The sequence below is a fragment of the Lissotriton helveticus genome, chromosome 3_2 (genome assembly GCF_964261635.1).
Source record: "Lissotriton helveticus chromosome 3_2, aLisHel1.1, whole genome shotgun sequence".
Classification (NCBI taxonomy): Eukaryota; Metazoa; Chordata; class Amphibia; order Caudata; family Salamandridae; genus Lissotriton; species Lissotriton helveticus.
The window spans coordinates 121,325,286-121,343,663 of NC_136062.1; the positions used below are offsets into that span (position 1 = coordinate 121,325,286).

At 43.9% G+C, this 18,378-nt stretch overlaps 1 protein-coding gene across 4 annotated transcripts in view; it reads right to left on the bottom strand.

The window, feature by feature from the left end:
- Window positions 1-18,378, bottom strand: part of ZNF280D (zinc finger protein 280D) — a 722,832-nt gene that overhangs the window by 332,338 nt on the left and 372,116 nt on the right. For all 4 annotated transcript variants that reach the window (XM_078684884.1, XM_078684882.1, XM_078684883.1 and 1 more), the window contains exon 13: window positions 1,925-2,406. In XM_078684884.1, coding sequence (XP_078541010.1) covers window positions 1,925-2,406 — 482 coding nt within the window. The remainder of the gene's footprint in view (window positions 1-1,924; window positions 2,407-18,378) is intronic.

Below are 18,378 nucleotides of genomic sequence, written 5' to 3' on the forward strand. Positions count from 1 at the left end.
GGTCTCTAGGCCTACTTTTCTATATATATGTCTATAGGACATTACTTTTTATGTACCAGGGACTCCCATCCCGACGACGGGGAATGATTCAGACATGTGAATCTATGAAAGACACCCATAATACTGGATAATATAAAAGAGCTGCGCTTCCAGGGGAGGAGGGGGAGGGGTTGACTTCCTGCTATTCACACTGTGCATGTTGTCTAACGACATTTACAACACACTGTAGGGAAGCATAATAAAAATATTTTATAAAAAGCTGAAAGAGCTCAGATTGAGAAAAGTCCTACCCCTTACAAACAGCTCCCTCAGCACTTCCAGGAATAACCAGAAGGAGAGGGGTCGGGAAGGGGGGGGGGGGGGGGGAATGCAAGCAGCACCCAGCCTGACGCAGCAGCCAATTCCAGGCCGGCGGCCCAGCGGGGACTTCCGTCACGGGCCAATTTTATCGCTGGGAAGGCAAAGAAATAAATACACACATTACCCCTCCCTGCTATCGTGGAACTAACTCCCCCCTCCTCCCTAAACTACATGGGAGGAAAAAAAAGAAGTGAAGCTTCGCATGTGAATGGTGCTACTCCAGCGGCACTGAGTGGAGCTGTCCCGGGATGAGGCGGACAGTGCTACTGCCACAGCGAGGATGGTCAGATGAGCTGTGCGACGGTTTCCCACCAGAGCAGGTACTTTTGCCAACCTGTCTAGTTTGGTGCACTGCTACCCACAGTCAACATTAAACGGAACAGTGAGCGCTCCTCCTGCCAGCGTGCATGTCCGTTTAAGACTGTTCATTAAAAAAAAACAAGCCGTCACGCCAGATAAATGAAACCAGCCTCGGCGTCGGCTCAACATCAAGTGATTGAGGCAAATCCCTCAATCTCCACATGCCTACCCAAAATTGAACGTGTCCTTCGGGTCCGGTTCACGCGATCTAAAACTACAAGCCGCCATGCCAGAAAAATGAAAAGGCCCGTCAGCCATTGTTGAATCTAAACGCGGTAATAGTAAAAAAAAAGTGCTTAGCGGCTAATTAAGAGACACTGTCCCCGCCGCAAGTAAACAATCCAATCCCAATGGGCGGGCTAAAAGCAGACAGGGTAGCAACCCGCAGTGTAATGATTACACAGTCTTTTGCATCATCCATGAAACAAAGCGATGTGCACTAATCAAAATTGTAGGAGGAGCAGCAACACAACTTCTGGAATCGTATTGATTCCAAGAAGCCCTTGCATGGCGAGAGCAGCGCATACGCTGCTCAAGCCAGGCGAGACCTAAAAAGGACATTGGAGGAAAGAGGAACCAAAAAGCAAATGAGGGGAATGAAATGGGGGTGGATGGGGAGGCGTGACATTTGTAGTAAAAATAAAGGTGGGTGGAGGATGGGAAAAACTTGCACGAGGGGGGAAATAAAACTGAATGGGGTAAGAGAAGTATACAAGGGACAGCGCAAACTATTACACATGATGTAGTTTGGCAGTGGGAGAAATCAACGAGAGAGTGAGCTGCACATGAAGGAGAAAGCAACACTGAGCGCAGGGGCAAGTATTTGGTAGGAGCACACGGACGGAGTTTGAAATCATGCCCTCTAGGTGAATAACCAAATAGAATATGTGTTCCTCACTCGTAGTGAACACATGAAGGAGTACTGGAAGGCTACAATTCATCTAATCAAAAGGATTGTAGAGAGGCTGTACCCCAGGGGAGGGACAACGAAGAAGAGGAAAGCAGGCCATAGGATGAGAAGCAAGCAAAACAAAGCAACAATAAAGCCAACTAATGATAAGCAATGGAAGGCCAATACATGTTGACAACCGGTCTTTTGTAGCTTGCACCATTAAGGAAGGTGAGACTTTAAAAAGCTCAAAATAGTTATTCTTAATATTCTTGATTTAATGAGGTGTGAAAATAGCAAACATAATAACCATACCTTAAATTCTTTAAAGCAGTGTTGCCAGTTTTTGTTTTTTTCATGCTGGTGACAGTATTCGTTTTCTTCAGAGTTGGAGGCTGCACTTTTGACTGATTTGCACTGGATTGGGTTTTAATAGAACCGGCATTTGTTTGCAATTTTGAAGGACCTGTGTTAGGCCGTGGCTTTGTTTGAACTGTGCTTGACTGGGATTTTGACTGACTTGTTGACTGAGATTTAGACTGACTTGCATTTGGCTGCGATTTTGAAATGTTTGCATTAGTCTGTGATTTCGAACTGCTTGTACTAGGCTTTGACTTTGAATTACTTGCATCAGGTTGTGATTTGGATGTGCTAGCTTTGGCTGCAGCGCTTGCTGGTTTGGAGTTAAGATTCTTAAATTTTGAAGTGGGCTCAAAATGTGAAGAAGAGCTTGTACTTTCAGGAGATGTGGCTGATGATTCAACGTGCAGAGATCCAAAAGTAGCTCGTATTGTAACCTAGAGAAATATAACAAACATTTATTTGTATAGGATTCTCCATGTTTAATTGAACCCTACATTTCAAAGCAAAAAGTATATACTAATTAGGTTTACAGAATTAAGTGCAAATAAAGAGTTATAGTTCTGATACGATTTATGTTTATCTAAATTTAACAATTACCCAAGTTTTATAACTACACCAAAATGCATCCAATAAAAGAGAAGGCAACAGAATCTTTGGCCAAATCAGCAGAGACAACTGTGTAAATTTCACAAAAGGTTCACAATTTTTGCAAAAAAGTGTACCATACGAAGACACAGATGTTGATTTGATGGATGATACAAATAATGAGCTGTTTTAGAGAAATAGTGAAAAACTGGATTAAAATGAATTTACCAGAATAACATTTATTGGTTAAGCACAAATTCCTCAGTTGGTACAAGGATCATCTTGTTAATTTTACACAATCCCAGCACACACAATTCTTGCACAGCCCCTTCCACATGCTTATCAGGTTGTACAATTACAAGAACACCTAAAGAGAGACTGGGCTGGTTTACCCATTTGCGAAGACGGCAACGTGGTTACAGGAAAGACCGCATGATCAGGGCTATACTTCAGAGGAAGCAGTAATCAGGATTATGATGAGTGACATGATAGTGCGGTCCAAATTGAAAACTACATACTGCAAGAGCTATCAAACTAGATGTATAGGCTTTCCTATATTAAGTTTCAATTTGCCGTAATACCGGGTTACGGTTTTTTCCATAATGTTTCAATGTTTTTAAAACCTGTAAAAAGCAGTGGTTATCATGGTTTATGGGTTTTTCCTGTGTAGATAATCAGTTTTTTTTTCACTGCTTCCCTCTTTGATTGCTATTGTCAATTATTCATATATTCTTTCCTGCACTTGTCTTCAACTCTTTTGTTGAATTTGCTGTTTCAAAAAACATTCATTATTTCTCGCAACTACGTGTCTGTCTAGACACTCATGTACTTAAATCCCTTTTCAGTAGTTCAGTAATGGAGTTAGTTAGCACCCCATTAAGATTTGATTGTAGTAGAGGAAGGGTTAAAGGTGGGCATTTAATGGACCTTCCTGATGCTCTGCCCATCAGACAAATAAAGATTTCCTCAATGAAGAATTTCTATTTAGGTCATGAGATAAAGTTAGCCCGGTGCTCTGTGTTCAGTTATTACAAGGAGGCATCAATAGGTCTTTCTTGTCTTGAGAAACAAAGAAAAACTGGGATAATATTTGTATTACCTGATAGGGAAGAAGCTTGCTATTAAATTAATATGCATACTATTAGCTTTATGGACTTTGGTGGCCTTAAACTATGTAGTATGCTGTGTAGCCAAGGGTGCAAAGAAGTTTCATCATCTGGAAAACGTGTGGGTCATTTGAAAAAGCAGTTCACTATGGGAAATCATTTTCTTTTACATTGTTGTGCCGTGTCTGTATGATTCTTTTCCTTTGAAAGCTAGCCAAGAACATCTAAGTATTGATTTTTACCAAGCATGTGGGTACCTCTTTACTAACTGAAAGCAGTGTGGGGATTATGTTCCTACTGGGCATTTGTGACAGATGCACAAGGACGCTGCAGAAGCAAGGGGGGGTGGGAATAGAGAGCACACAAGCACGTGCACACACACACACACACACACACACAAGCACACACACACACACACACAAGCACACACACAAGCACGAGCACACACACACACACACACACACAAGCACACACACACAAGCACACACACAAGAACACACACACACACACACACACACACACACACACACACACACACACACACACACACACTTTGCAGGCTGTGTGGTATGGTGCAGAACAAAGGTAAGAGTCGATATGGCGCACAACCCTGTACCATGCCTACAACCCACTGCCCTGCCATAGATCAGCCACTCTTCTAGCTGGGTGCACTATACTAGCGGTGAGAGTACAGGTACTTGAGCCCTGCACCCCTACAGTGTCTAAGTGTCTAAGCCAATTCTTATACATTTTAAGTGCAGTAATGCCAGTAAGAGTATATAGTGCTGGGAGTTTCTCATTACTAACGTCACAGTACCAAAATGGCTTCACTAAGAAATTGGGACGTTCGGTATAAAACTTCTCTGCACATATTTAATGAAAAATGCACATAGAGCGCATCTTAGCGATGTCCCCTGAAAAACGACCTAACACTAAGGTCCAGCTGCCGCCACAAGACAGGTTTCTGGACCCCTGTGTCGAGAGCCTGCTGCTCTAGGGGGTCTGAAACAATGCACAACCTGGGACGAGGTGCCAAGCCTCTTCCCCCAGGTTGGGCAGTATCCACGGAGGGGAAACTTCAAAGGCTTGACCGTCTTTGTGAGCTTCCACAGACCTTTTGCTGCTTCCAGCAACTGGCCCATACCGGTTCAGACCCCAATTTAGGGCTTGAGAATCGGCGGGAAAACCAAGTGAGGAAGGGAGGTTTGCCCACCTTTGCCAACCCCACCCCTCAGGTTCGCGATGTGAGGTGAAGCACAACTCTGAGTCCCCGCCATCTTGCAGATGGGGGGACCCAGTCAAACAGAGTGAGGCATATGCCCCCCTCCCATTGGAGGGTGGCAAAATAGGGGTTGCACCCACCCCAAGGAAAGGACCGGATGTATGACATTACAACGCATGCTTTTACAACGCCAGCCATTACGACGCAACTGTTACAACGCAAGTCGTTACAACGACTTGCGTTGGGGGGCGCTGGATAGTGAATAGTTTAATTTACTATTCCAACTTCAGTCCCCGTGGATAGTAGGGAAGGTGTTGGATAGTAATTAAACTATTCCCTATCCTAGAGCGCCCTCCAGCGCAAGTCGTTGTAATGACTTGCGTTGTAATAGTTACGTCGTAATGGTAGTGCGTTGTAAAAGTTGCGTTGTAAAGGATGTTTCCCAAAGGACCCATAGGTAGCAAACTTTACTTACCTGTAACTACCTTAAATCTAGTATTTAGGGAGACCCTGAACCTTGCCTCCTCAGACAAGAACCGATTAAGAAGAAAAGAAGGAGGACCAAAGAAGCCATGCTAAAGTTAAGGAAGGAGGATGCCCACGGACTTGGTCCCAGCCCTACTGGTCTGTCCCCACTTCGAACCTGCAGAAGCGAAATCCTGGTGTCTCCTGCAGCCAGCAGCCCCAAGAACCTGAAAGACCTGCCCTGCCTTCCAGCCCAAAGACTTTGTCTCCCGTGAACGCCGGATTTGTTCACCCACAGACTCAGGCTCCAGCCAAAAATGCGAGTCTGCACCACTCTGCATGCAATGCCCACGGCCCGAGTTTGAGTGGCCCACACCACAATGAGGTCTCCCCGGCAATCCCGACTGGAGACCTGTGCCAGGCTTGGCTTGGTTCTAGAAATAAAATAACTTAGTATTTTTATACAAACAAAATTAGTTTAAGTTCAGTCCTTGAGTGTTTAAAACAAATGCTTAACAGTAACCTCTGATAAAGCCTTACTGCTCGTCCACACTACCACACATATAAAGTAAGGGCTATCTACTTTTACCTCTGCCTACCTTTGAGGTTCAACTGGACTCTGTGCACACTATACCTCATCTTGGTATAGTATATAGAGAGCCAGCTTCCTACAAGAGTGTAAAAAATTCCTCTTTTTTAGTAAGGGCACAGTACTGAACCATGCATTAAAATATGTGCACTGGTAATTGTCATTCAGTTTGATAACTTTTCTCTGGCCCCTGGGACAGAGAGTTATGACTTGGGAGTATCATTTGAGGATTCTATTTAACACTGGTGTTTCAGCATCACAATACTGGTAATTACTACTGAAATAGTACATTTATTCCATTTAGGCACTTTACTTGGTCAAAATCAGGAAGCGGAGCTATACTGGTGGAGGCACTTAAAAAGTCATAAGACTTATTCACAAGGACAACGTCCATCATTCTTAACATCAATGTCCAGTCAGTGATTTATTGAGTAATAATAATAATGAAAATAATAATTCTAACAATTGATTGATAAAGCGCCTGGATACACGAGAACATTGTGTCCCCGCGCTGAGACAAAGGACCTACGGAGGCAAGAACGATAACAAATTGCAGATGGGGGATGGAGGCGTAGAGGATGTACGGATTAGGGGGAGAAGAATAGTAAAGTTTTCAGTTTGCTCCTGTAGATTTTCTCAGTGGGTTCTGCTCTCAGATATGGTGGTAGAGAATTCCAGGTTTCCAAAGCTATAAAGGAAAGAGCGTGCCCTTAGTCTGGCTCAATTTGCCAGAGACACCCATGCTAGCTTAACTGTGGAAGATGTAAGATCACGAGAAGGAGCATACAGTTGGATAAAAGATAGGAGATATTTGGGACCTTGCTGGGATAGAATTATGCGACTGAAGCACATGGCTTTGAAATTGATTCTTTTGCCACTGAAAGCCAGCGAAGTTGGCCCAAAGCCGCTGTACCAGAAGATCTTCTAGGAAGACGGTACCAGCCAAGCCGCAGCATTTTGAACACTTGAAGCTTATTCAAGTTGCCCTTGATGGCTCACAGATATAGGACGTTGCAGTAATCAAGCTGTGATGGTGCTAGGGCATGAACACTGGGTTCCCTGACTCCAGCGGGAGTGGATCCAGGATTTTTCAAAGGGTCTTTGGAATGCCAAAACATTTCCCAGCGACACCGCTGATCTGGTGAGTTCAAACCACACTCCCATGTTTTTGACTAAATTTGGGTTCTGTGAGCTGGCCTAGGGTGTCCGGCTACTAGGCCTAAGTCCAGGTCAAGGGGCTCTACTCACTTTCAAGATTTCTGTTTTATTGGCATTTAATTTCAGACAGCTGTCCGCCATCCAGGTGGCGACCTCAGATAGGCAGGATTTAAATTGATTTGCTGAAGCAGCTTCAGACAGAGAACGTAATAATTAATTGAGTGTCATCAGCATACAACACTAATTACATCTTGTGTCTGTCAATGATCTCTGCTTAGGGGTCGGTGTATATATTAAAAATGAATGGGGCTAAGAACAGTGCCCTGCGGGACTCCCTGTGGCAGAGTAAGAAACTCAGATGCACAAGGCTTTTGGATAACCTGGAAGGTTTGATCATGAAGAAAGGAAGTAAACCATTTAAGCGCACTGCATCTAACCCCGCACTCCCCTAGCCTCTGTACCAAGAGGACATGGGAGACTGTGTCGAAAGCCGGGCTCAGGTCAAGCAATATCAGGGACGAGGTCTGACCTTTGTCAGTGCTCTGTCTCAGAATGATTAGCCCTGAACCCAGATTGGAAGGAATGGAGCAGGTCATTGGATTCAATGAAGCTAGGTAGCACATTATTCACATGTTTTTTGAGGATTCTTGCACAGAATGGCATAAGAGAGCTGGGTCTAAGGTTTTCAAGGCTAGAAGGATCTAGAGGGAGTTTTTATTACGTACTAGTGCATCGTAGCATGCTTCCATTTCTTGGGGACTAGACCTAAGTTGAGGGACATGGTACCAGCTATTTAGGATGAGAAAGAAAAGCTGCTGAACCCAAGCGAAGAATGTTGTGCGGGGCTGGGTCCAGAGGGGAGCCGGACTTGATTTGCAGGAAGAGAGTATGTATTTCATCAAGGGAGAGGGACGGTAAGACTGACCAGCCCACCGTGGTTGACCATGGCTGGTGGAGAACCTGCCTTCTGGGTTTAGATGGGAAAGGTGTCATAAAACTTGGCCAATTTCAAGAAAAAGAAGGTGGCTATGTTATTGGAATTTTCCATAGAAAGAGCGGCAGTAGTAGACCCCTTCGAGAGAGGATAATGATTTAAGTATGGAGAAGAGTTGTTTAGATGGTTTAACTGCAGAGTTGATTTTCTGAACATAGAACTTTCTTTGTGAGCTTCTGATGAGCTTGTGGTACAGTTTTAGCGCTAGTTTATAGCGAGAGTGGCTGGTCGGACTACAATCTTTTTTCCAGTCACGTTTAAGGCACTTGCAGCATTTCATGGCCGCCTCTAAGTGCTCATAGTACCAAGGCGCAGAAGGAAGGGTTTCAGTATTCCATTTGGGAGCTAGGTGGTCTATACCATCTAAGGGTGAGCCATGCATCGCTCCTATATTAGGATTAGAAGCAGCTAGGGCAGCTGTGAAGGTCTCAGAGTTGACCTTGGCCCATTTCCTAGAAATGACAGATTGTCCCTTGCATGCGTAGTTGGAAGGTTTAGAAAGAGGAAAGGAAAAGGGGATCAAATCGTGATCAGGGCAGCGTTTTCACTGAAAGAGAAGGAAAGTTGGAAAAAATGGGATCCAACGAGAGCCCTTTGACATCATGGGTCTGGACACAAGTTGGAGCAGACGTATGGTTTCTAGGTCACTAGTTAAAGAAGTCACTCCTAGGCAAGAGCTATCTTCAAAATAAAGGTTGAGATCACCCAAGACTATCAGCTTATTGTGGCGTAGAGCCAAAGGGTGATGATATCTGCAATGGTTGAGGTAGATTTAATGGCCAGTCCCGTTAGAGTGCTACTACTTGAAAGAGCTAGCGAAAAATGTGCTGCCTCACATCCGTCTGTGTCCACCTCAATGAAGGTGGACTTAAAGGTGAGTTTTAAAAAAATTGCCATGCCTCCATCACGCTGGGACGAGCAATCGCTTCCAACTATCCCGAAGCCAGTCGGCAATGCATCTAAGATATAGGGCGCTGAGGTTTTCAGAAAGCCAAGTTTCCGTGAGGAATTGGGCATCTTGGTGCATGTCGTTCAAGATATCAAAAACTTCTTGTTTAGGTTTAGATAAAAAGCCGCAATTAATCGAGAGACAACCAAAGTGTCTAGTGAGAGTCAGACTTTGGATCCCACTTATATTTAGCTCTAGGGTGAAGCCACATTAATAGCATTTAGAGTGGGAGCCACCAACCTGCATATAATTCACGCAGTCCCTCAGTGGTGCTGGTGCTAAGTTGCTGAGTTTGAGGGCAGAGTAGTAAACTCTTTGTGGGGAGGTCAAACGGGCAGTGTTTCGGCCTCAGGCCCTGGATGGCCCCAAATGGGCTTGCCATTGGCATGTCAACACATCGTCCATAATAAACAGAACTAATTCAAAACACTTAAAACTATTATCTTTAATGATGAAGATAAGGTGCTAGTAGCTTTTGGGGTCAATCTAAAACTCTACATAGTTTTCTTAATGCTAGGCATTCTAATTTACAACAGTGGTGAGAAGGCCAATGTTATCAGATAAGCTGCGAATTGGTCAGCTCTGAAATCTCCAGGAGTGCTTGGGTCTCTAGGTCTTAGTGGAGGCTAAACTCTAGGTAAAATGATTACTTGGTTAGAATTGCTTAGTCTTTCGCTGAGTTTAGAGCTGTCTCAGTTGCTGAGACAACTATAGTTATAAGCATGGTTAATTCTGGGTCACCAGATAAGACTGTCAAAGAATCATGGCCAATCGCCACACAATCCTCGGACAACTGCACGGCAGATAAACAAAGTATTCTCCTACCTGCCATATTTTAGAGAATTAGGGAAAACAAAGAATTAATGGAAGTCTTGTTCATATCCCGGTCTCAACCAATAGATAGGTGGCCACCTATGCCCTATTTAATTTACTTACTGAAGGGAAGATGCCAGGAATTCTTTAAGTGATCATATGATTCTTTGCTTAAAATGGCTTTTCATCAAACAAGATCTGTTCATGAATCTGAGAGGCAGAACAGATCACAAAGACAAGTGTCTGGGTGATCCAGAATTCTAAAGCTACACTTTTGGCCAATGAATGCTTAACCGCTTTTAAAGATAAATCGCAGCAAACCGCAGAGAACACACAGAGATAAAAACTCTAAATTCTTCTGGCAAGCTATCGCTAGTACAAATATGCAAACAGTTGACATCTCGCTGCAGACATGGGTAGGCTTCCTTGGAACACTATATAGAGACTCTTCCTCCACCTCAAGAATCACAGTTTATATGACACAGTTTAAAAAAAATATATTTTTTTAAACTAGTACGCGACCAATACAGGAGTACAAGAGTTCTGATATGCTTTACCACTGTAATTAGTACTCTGGTTATCCATTACAAGTGTTTTTCCTCACATCCACAATATATGTGAAAAAACGCCTTAAACAAAAAACAAGGCTCTTCGGAAGCAACAGTAAGCATCATAGAGTATTGCTGACCCATAATGCACCCTAAGTACTACTTAAAACCGGCACAAATTGCGACAGACTCCATATTCCTGTTGGAAGGGCCCAGTGGGAGGACCAAGTCCCAGGTCAAGCTATATTCTCATCGCACTATGCGCACGATTGAGACAGCGACAATGTGGTAATTGTACACAACCCCTGCTTTTTGAGAAAATTCATCTTCTCTCTATGGGGGCGGGAAGAGGATTCTCATATGTGTTGGCATGCAAAGCCAACAGGAAAGAGTCCCATTCAGTTCACCCATTCCACCTTGCATCTCTAATCTGTATGAAAGTGGCACACATGGCTAAACCACGTGTGCCTCTAAAACGCTGCCCTAACCACATAAGCGTCTGAAAAACACATTCCTTTATCACACATATCCCTTTAGTAGTCATTTCGTTTTCCATGAAATTGCATGGTAAAGGCATAACTATTAAAGGGATATGTGTGGTAAAGTTTACACCCAAGTTAGGGCTCAATCTCTCAGACGTTACCATCAGGGTCTAGGGCAAATCCAGTTGGCACTGACCAGCTGGACTCTTCTTTGCTGTAGGCTTCCTGCAGCTTTTTTTGTTCTTGGAGCAAAACGGAATACTAGCCAACTAGCCAAAGAAGTCCACTCGCCTGTACTGGGATCAAGTGGAAGTTGGTCCAGCCCTTGGGGTTTCTATTCACACGTAAAACAAGCTCAGTTCTTCTTGAGTTCTAGTCTTTTGGTTGTGCAGGTGCAGTCCTCCGCCTGTTTTCCACAGGCCCAACAGGGCTCTGAAGAGGGTCTGCAGGGGTACACATTTTACCTTTGGCATTAACGTGTGGGTGAGGGAGACTCCCTGTACAATAGAGAAAAAGTTCCCAGAAGAAACCCTTCCTACTCTGACATCATTCCTGGGGAGTTGGCACTAAACAATCCTAAGTGCATGTCTGCCCAAAACCAAGCTGTGGAAACCCTTCATTCCTTAGGTCAGAGGTGTGGACACACCCCCAAGGTGGGTCCATTATAAATTATAATGAGTAACTACCCCTGGAAAACAGCTTCAGCAACATGTTTTTCCTCTAATGAGCTTGGTGCCACTCTTGCTATTTAGACAATGGCAGATCTAGGTGAGAGCTACATCTGCAGGGGCTGTCTCTTTGAAGCATGTGCACTTGGTCATATCCCAAAGGCTATCCTGTGAGGAGGTCGCACCTTCTCCCAGCCATGGCCTTTTTATTTCCTTTCCTGGGAGCAATTCACCCCAGCCAGATGGAGATTAACTCTGTATGGGCTACTGGAAGCTTTACTGTAGATAAAGGTCTATAGCCAAGTTAAACTAGCTGTAGGCAATAAAGACCAATTTCGTAGGAAAGCCCACTGAATTAACTCGTAAAGTTATGACCTATATATAACATATGTAGGACCACATCATTCAAAATGATTATCATTTTATTTAACAGTCATATTTTCATTGTATATATTTTTTTATATGTTTAAACATTCCTATCAAAAAATTACTTAATTGTCACAAATTTAATAATTGAAAGACAGTACAAGCAGAACATAGACAGATGGATGGAAACAAGGCGGTAGTGGGGACTACGCGCGTTTTGGCATTTTCGCCTTCATCAGGTCACCGTCTTATTGTACTGTTCAGAAGACTCTATACATTCGTCCGAATGTAAAAGGACAGATAGCGCAACAGCTATCAGCATAAAAAGCTTAGTTGATATCCCAAATAAATTGGCAAAATAGCTCTAGTAGTACATAATGCGAGGGCAGCGATTAAGTGCCCTGAAACGCTGGTACGGTACGATTTCAAATAATTCTCCAAAGGAAATAGAAGATCAAAGTGTACCCTGAACTAGAGGAAGTTGGAATCGATGCTTATGCAAAATAATCTGGGGAGCCAAGGTGAAGCTGCTGCAGCATCCACATACATGCGTTCACCAATTCAAATGTCCTGGAAAACCAAAATTGGCTTTGATAAGGTTATCCCCAGTATGTTCGGTGAATAGGTTTCACAAATTAAAGGACGCCATTCTATTTATGTTCTCTGGGTAGGGTATCCTGGAGTTGGAAACGAAATAGGCTCTGATAAAGTTATCCCCAGTATCATCGGTGGGACGACTTCAAAGAGTACAGCACGCCATTCTTTTATGTTCTCTGAAAAAGATATCCTAAATTTCAAAAGTCGACAACTCATGAGAAGGTTCCGTGTGCGCCAAACGTTCGCGTGGTGAATGAAGGCTTTAGTTCGAAAAATGCAAACTTTTTAAAAGCGGCATTTTCAAAATACTAATTTTAAATCCACCTTGACCATCAGTTTGGATTTCAAATTACTATTAATTAGTGTGGTTGAAGCATAGTGTTAGCAATTCCCATACTTAAGTTATACATTATAAATTGCTTTAATGTTAGCCAGTGTTTTTCTATGGGAATGCCAGCCTTGCCACAGTGAAAACGACTTTGGAGATTTGTCACGGTCAGGACACGTAAAACAATTTCACATATCCTACTATTTTTTGTCTATCATCCACCCTTCCCAATGGGCATTTGGGGCTTACCTTAGGGGTGATTTACAAGTATGAAAAGGGCAGATTTTGGTCTGGATGAAGGTTTGTAGTGTTTTATCTAGGAACCTGAATCGATATTCCTAATTTATGCCCTTGTCCGGTTATAATCAATAATATCCATACAACGGCATAATAATCATATCCATAATTCAGTCGTAGCACCTGCTGTCACATTAAGCAAGGCTACTTCTCCAGCCCCCTAGTAAGCACACCGAGTTCTCTAAACAAAACCAAGCCTCCAGCAACCTGGGAAATCCCCCTTGCTTTTGTTTTGATTTCGTCCTAGAACTCCTGTAAAGCACTGTAAGAACGGGCAGTTCTTAGTCACATCTTTATTGCCGTCTTATGTCCAACCTTACGTCAAACCCAGGCACCTTTCAGGTATAAATATACCAACGTTGCCTTGAGCAAACACACGGTGGTGATTCTGGAGCAGAGCAGCTATCTACTTGCCCGAGAGCCCAGCTGATGCGAGAGCCCACGGACGCTGCCCCTCCTCCTTGACGCACAGAGAGACGCGGTCTTTTCTCCTGCTGAGAAATCCTGCTCCGGTGTTTCCAGATACCTTCGCGGGTTACTGGGATATCGAGTCCAGAGAAAGAGATACAAGACCTCCTGCTTTCGATTACCCAGGTACGGAACTGACTAAACCTTTACAGAGAATTCTTGAGTCAGATTTTTGGCAAAACAAACTTAACTTAAACTGCTACTTACTTACTCCTTCCCACGTATTAGGCTTAGGTCAGGTACATCGGGGTAGGCGTATTTAGAAGCACCAGTTGAGTACGATTAGTCAATGTATATATGTATGTATATATTTTATCTATTTTAAAGTATCATATGGCTAAGAAACCATATCAATGCTTTTACAGTATTATTTTATAATCCTGCTTTTACTGTACGCTCTTTACTTCACCATGAGCATTACATTCGTGGCAATTCATTTCTCTTGTATGAGGAAGAAGACTGCTCAATAAATAACACCTTTTATTGAAAACGCCAGTCTCTCTTTTCTCTGCATTCTGGTGAAACTAAGTATGCACATTTGACTGAGTGAAATAGCTGTCTATTGTTTTCACACGACTCTAGAGATCCACTCTTATTCAGGGAGAGCAAAGTTGTCATGTTTTATGGTTGTCAGAAGCTAATCCCTTCTTGGCTCTCCAGGGAGGTTAAACTCCTCCTCGTTTATTCGAGAAAGTTTCTAGTGACCTCTGAGCTAGCTGGCAAACCTTAAGTCTTATATAGTCAGTAGAGACCTAGATAACCTCAGTCCTACGTCTACACTGCTGAATATATTATTCCAATGCGCAGAGCCTATTGGGAATATAGGAACTACACTACAGGTTCCTTTTAGAAAATTGAATTTGCAATTTTGAAACTTCACACTCAGGCTGCAGGGGCAGACCTGCATATATGCTTTGCACTGTAACTGTAGTGATGGCAGAATAGATGATGCAGTCCATTGTGACATTTTAACTAATAGGCCCTGGGTATCCAGAGTAGCATAGACATAGGGCTTACACATAATCTAAATGTGCCAATCAGGTACCAGCCAATTACACATATTATTTATGGGTCAGAGCTGATGCACTAGATGCTAGACGTCAGTGACCAGAGCACAGAGTCAGTAAACCAGCTCTAAATTTTTCACAAAGTGGGGACAAAAAGAAGTGGGAGTAATCCCACAAAAGAATTATGTTACTTACCCAGTAAGCATCTGTTTTTTGCACGTAGAGCTGTAGATTCACATGCTTAGCACACTCCTGCCATCTATTGCTGGGTACGGATGTTTGCAAGTTGTTTTTTATTCGAAGAAGTCTTTTCTAGTCACGAGGTAAGGTGACACCTCCTTTCGGTGATAGTACGCATGGGCATCAACTCCATTGTTAGATTGTTTTCCCGCAAGAGGGTGAAAATGGAGTAAGTGAGTGCAGTATAGAGATGTCCATGCGTATGTAATGTAAATAGTGGGAACTGCAACAACTACAGGTACCAGGTGAGGTGGGAGGGTGCATGTCAATATATAGCTCTACATGACGAGAAAGGATGCTTACTGGGTAAGTAACAATCCGTTTGAGTCATGTGTGCTGTAGATACACATGCTTGCATAGACTATACAGCAGTATTAACCCAGAGCGGAGGCTAACCAGTAGGTGTTGCAGTTATTTGAAAAAGTGTCTTTTGCACTGCTTGCCCTACATTGGCTTGTTGGCGTGTTAACACACCCACACAAAAGTGTTTGGTAAATGTATGTGGTGTGGACCATGTTGCTGAGTTACAAATGTGAGCTATAAGAATGTTACCTAAAAAGGCCGTAGATGCTCCTATTTTAAGAGGGGATTGTGCTCTCGGAGGCATAAAGTTAATTTATGCTTTAGCATAGCAGGTATGAATGCATTTAATAATCCATCTTGAAATACCAGATTTAGAGATAGGATTGCCTTTGTGAGGAGTAGCAAATGCAACAAATAGTTGCTTTGTCCAACAAAAATCTTTTGTCCTTCCAATATACTAAAGTAACGCTCTTCTGACATCAAGTGTGTGTCACGCCCTTTCTGCTACTGAAGCAGGTTGAGGGAAGAATACAGTTAGTTCAACTGATTGATTAATATGGAAAGTAGAAACCAGTTTTGGAAGGAATTTGGGTTGGTGTGAAGAATTACTATATCTTTATGAAGCTTGTGAGAAGCGGTCTTGGAATATGGTGTAAATGTATGTAAGTGAGAACCTCACATCAATCCAGACAACCCTTATGATGATTTTAGTTCTCTTAGACAACCTTAGAAAGCTCTCTAAGTGGTAGCTGTGGAGAGCAGCCTTCAAGCTTAGTCTAGAAGGAGTGTAAAGGAGCTTGTTCTACCAGAACATAATCTTATTGATATAGATCAAGTGAAAAAGAACCACACAGGGTATTTATAAAAAGATGTATTTATTATAGAACACTCACTAACACATACAGGTATCTCCCATCCGGAGATATACACAATGCACACAATACTTTTCAATAGAAACAGGTAGCACGAAATACACGGTGGTCACGAGGGGGAGACCAAACCATATCCTAAAATAGTGGTATGCGAACCACAACTCAAGTCAAGAATATCCCCTGAAGACGTAGAGGAGCCAGGGACCCAAGGAACCACCCAAGGTAAGTAACCAGGAGCCCCACGGAGGCTGTGCGTAGAGTGAGAATGCAACCAAAGTTCAATGCAAGTCAATGGTGTCACTGTTGCAATTTTAAAGAAGAAGGACCCTTCCTGGTGGCCCGTGAAAGACAGAAGGTTGGAGAGCCACCTCACTGTGGGTACCCTAGGAACCAGGATACCTACACCAGGGAAGCTGGGTGCATATGTGCGAAGTGGCATTGGAACCCAATGAAGGACTGCAGGAAGATGTAGCTGCTGGAGAAGGTGAAAGTGTGCAGTGGAACCCAAAGGTGGATTCAAGATGATAAGTAACTGCAAGCAGAGTGGGCTAGAGTCTATGCCACTCAGGGGTGACCAGGAGGTAAGGAAGACGAATTGCCACCTTTGTCAGGTGTTGCAGGAGAGAGGACGGTGACCTTTGAGCTGCAGCTGTGAGTATCAAGCGACGCTGTGGAGGACCAGGAGTCGTTGAGGGGGGATGTTGAGGGAGTCGTTGTCCGTCGCGAGTGCCAACAAGCCTTGGCAACTGCAAACATGGAAAGCGAAGAAGGGGCAGTGTCGGGACCAGCAACTTCCAGGTGACTTACCACAAATAGGGGAGTCAGGACAGGCACGAGCATTCAGGGGAGCCCAAAGAATTCAAAAATGACCCACAGGCCGGAGGCACTGGAGTCGCAAGAGGATCTCGAGCAGCTCACCAAAGATGCATGCCCACAATGCATGTGACGCGGTGGGGACAAAGATCTTGGTCACAGGAGATGCTGGAGGTTCAGGCTACTTGGAGCCCGAAGATCTTGCTGGAAGGAAGCCAACAAGCCTTTACAACTGCAAGTCGACGCAGTGCATAGGGGTTTGGTTCCTGCACTCCGACGAGGGATACTGACCTAAAACTTGGTGAGAGGACAGGGTGGCCTGGAGGGATGTGAAGAACCACGACATGTGTTGCTAAGCATTTCGGAGTCTGTGGGTGCTCAGGGTCAGCGGGCAGGTCAGCATAGCTGCAGTGCCTGCTAATGCAGGGAAGTAACTCCTTCAGTTCAAGGGAGATTCCTCAGGTGTCTTGGATGCCCACAGGCATTGGAAGGTTCCTGTGTGGTGCACAGGCACAAACATTGAAGCAGACGAGCAGGGTGAGGAGATCAGAGGCAGCAGGACTCTTCCCAGTTGCTGCATTGATGCCCAGAGCGAAGTCCAAGGTGCTCAGACTGTTGAAGAAGTGGTGCCTGAAATTAATCTTGTCCCACCACGTATCCAGGGACCCACCCTCAGGTAAGCCTCTGTTTACTGTGTGGGGGCATGATCGGATTTGTTACAGCCAGTTTCGAGATGGTCAACGCGTAAAGACGTGGTGACCCTCTGTAGGTTATATAGCTGTCTCACAACCTAGGAGAATGGACTTTGTAGGCTGTAGGGGTGTTCTGTTCATGCAGGGGCAATCTCACACTTAGAACCGAGCACCCTGCCTTCAGGATTGTAAAGCCTGCCCTAGGTGTGACTTATAGGCTTATCTTTCCTAATGGGTGTTAGCACCAGCTTACACAGGCTGCAATGGCAGGCCTGTAGTTACAAATTGAGTGGTCTCCCACAGGTGACATAATTCATGCTTCAACCCATGGGGACCTCTGGTGTACTTATGCCCAGAGTACCTTAGTTCCATATACTAGGGACTGATCAGGGTACAGCAGTGTTCAATCTGGGATGTACCAGAGTAATTACCATACCGATTTATGGGAGAAAGCATAGAGACTGGGGTCTTGACTAGCAGGATACCAGTCAGAAACAGTATAGCACCAGGCAAAAAGTGAGCGTAACCATAAAAGCAGTTGCTACTTTCCTACAAAGCTGAAAGAAGGGTTCTTCTAAGGTTAATACTTGTGCTCACCCACTCTCCTTAATGAAGTGAAAGCAATGAGGAAGTCAACCTTCCATGAAATTAACTGTAACTGATAATTGTGTAATCGCTCAAAAGGCAGACCGATGAGTCTTGTAAGCACAATGTTTAGGTTCCAAATTGGTGCAGGAGGAATTACTCTTAAGGCCCTCCATAAAGGCTTTAATTACTGGAACTTTGAACAAAGACAAATGTTGTCTGTTTTGCAAATATGTGGCTACTGCGGCAAGGTGCAATC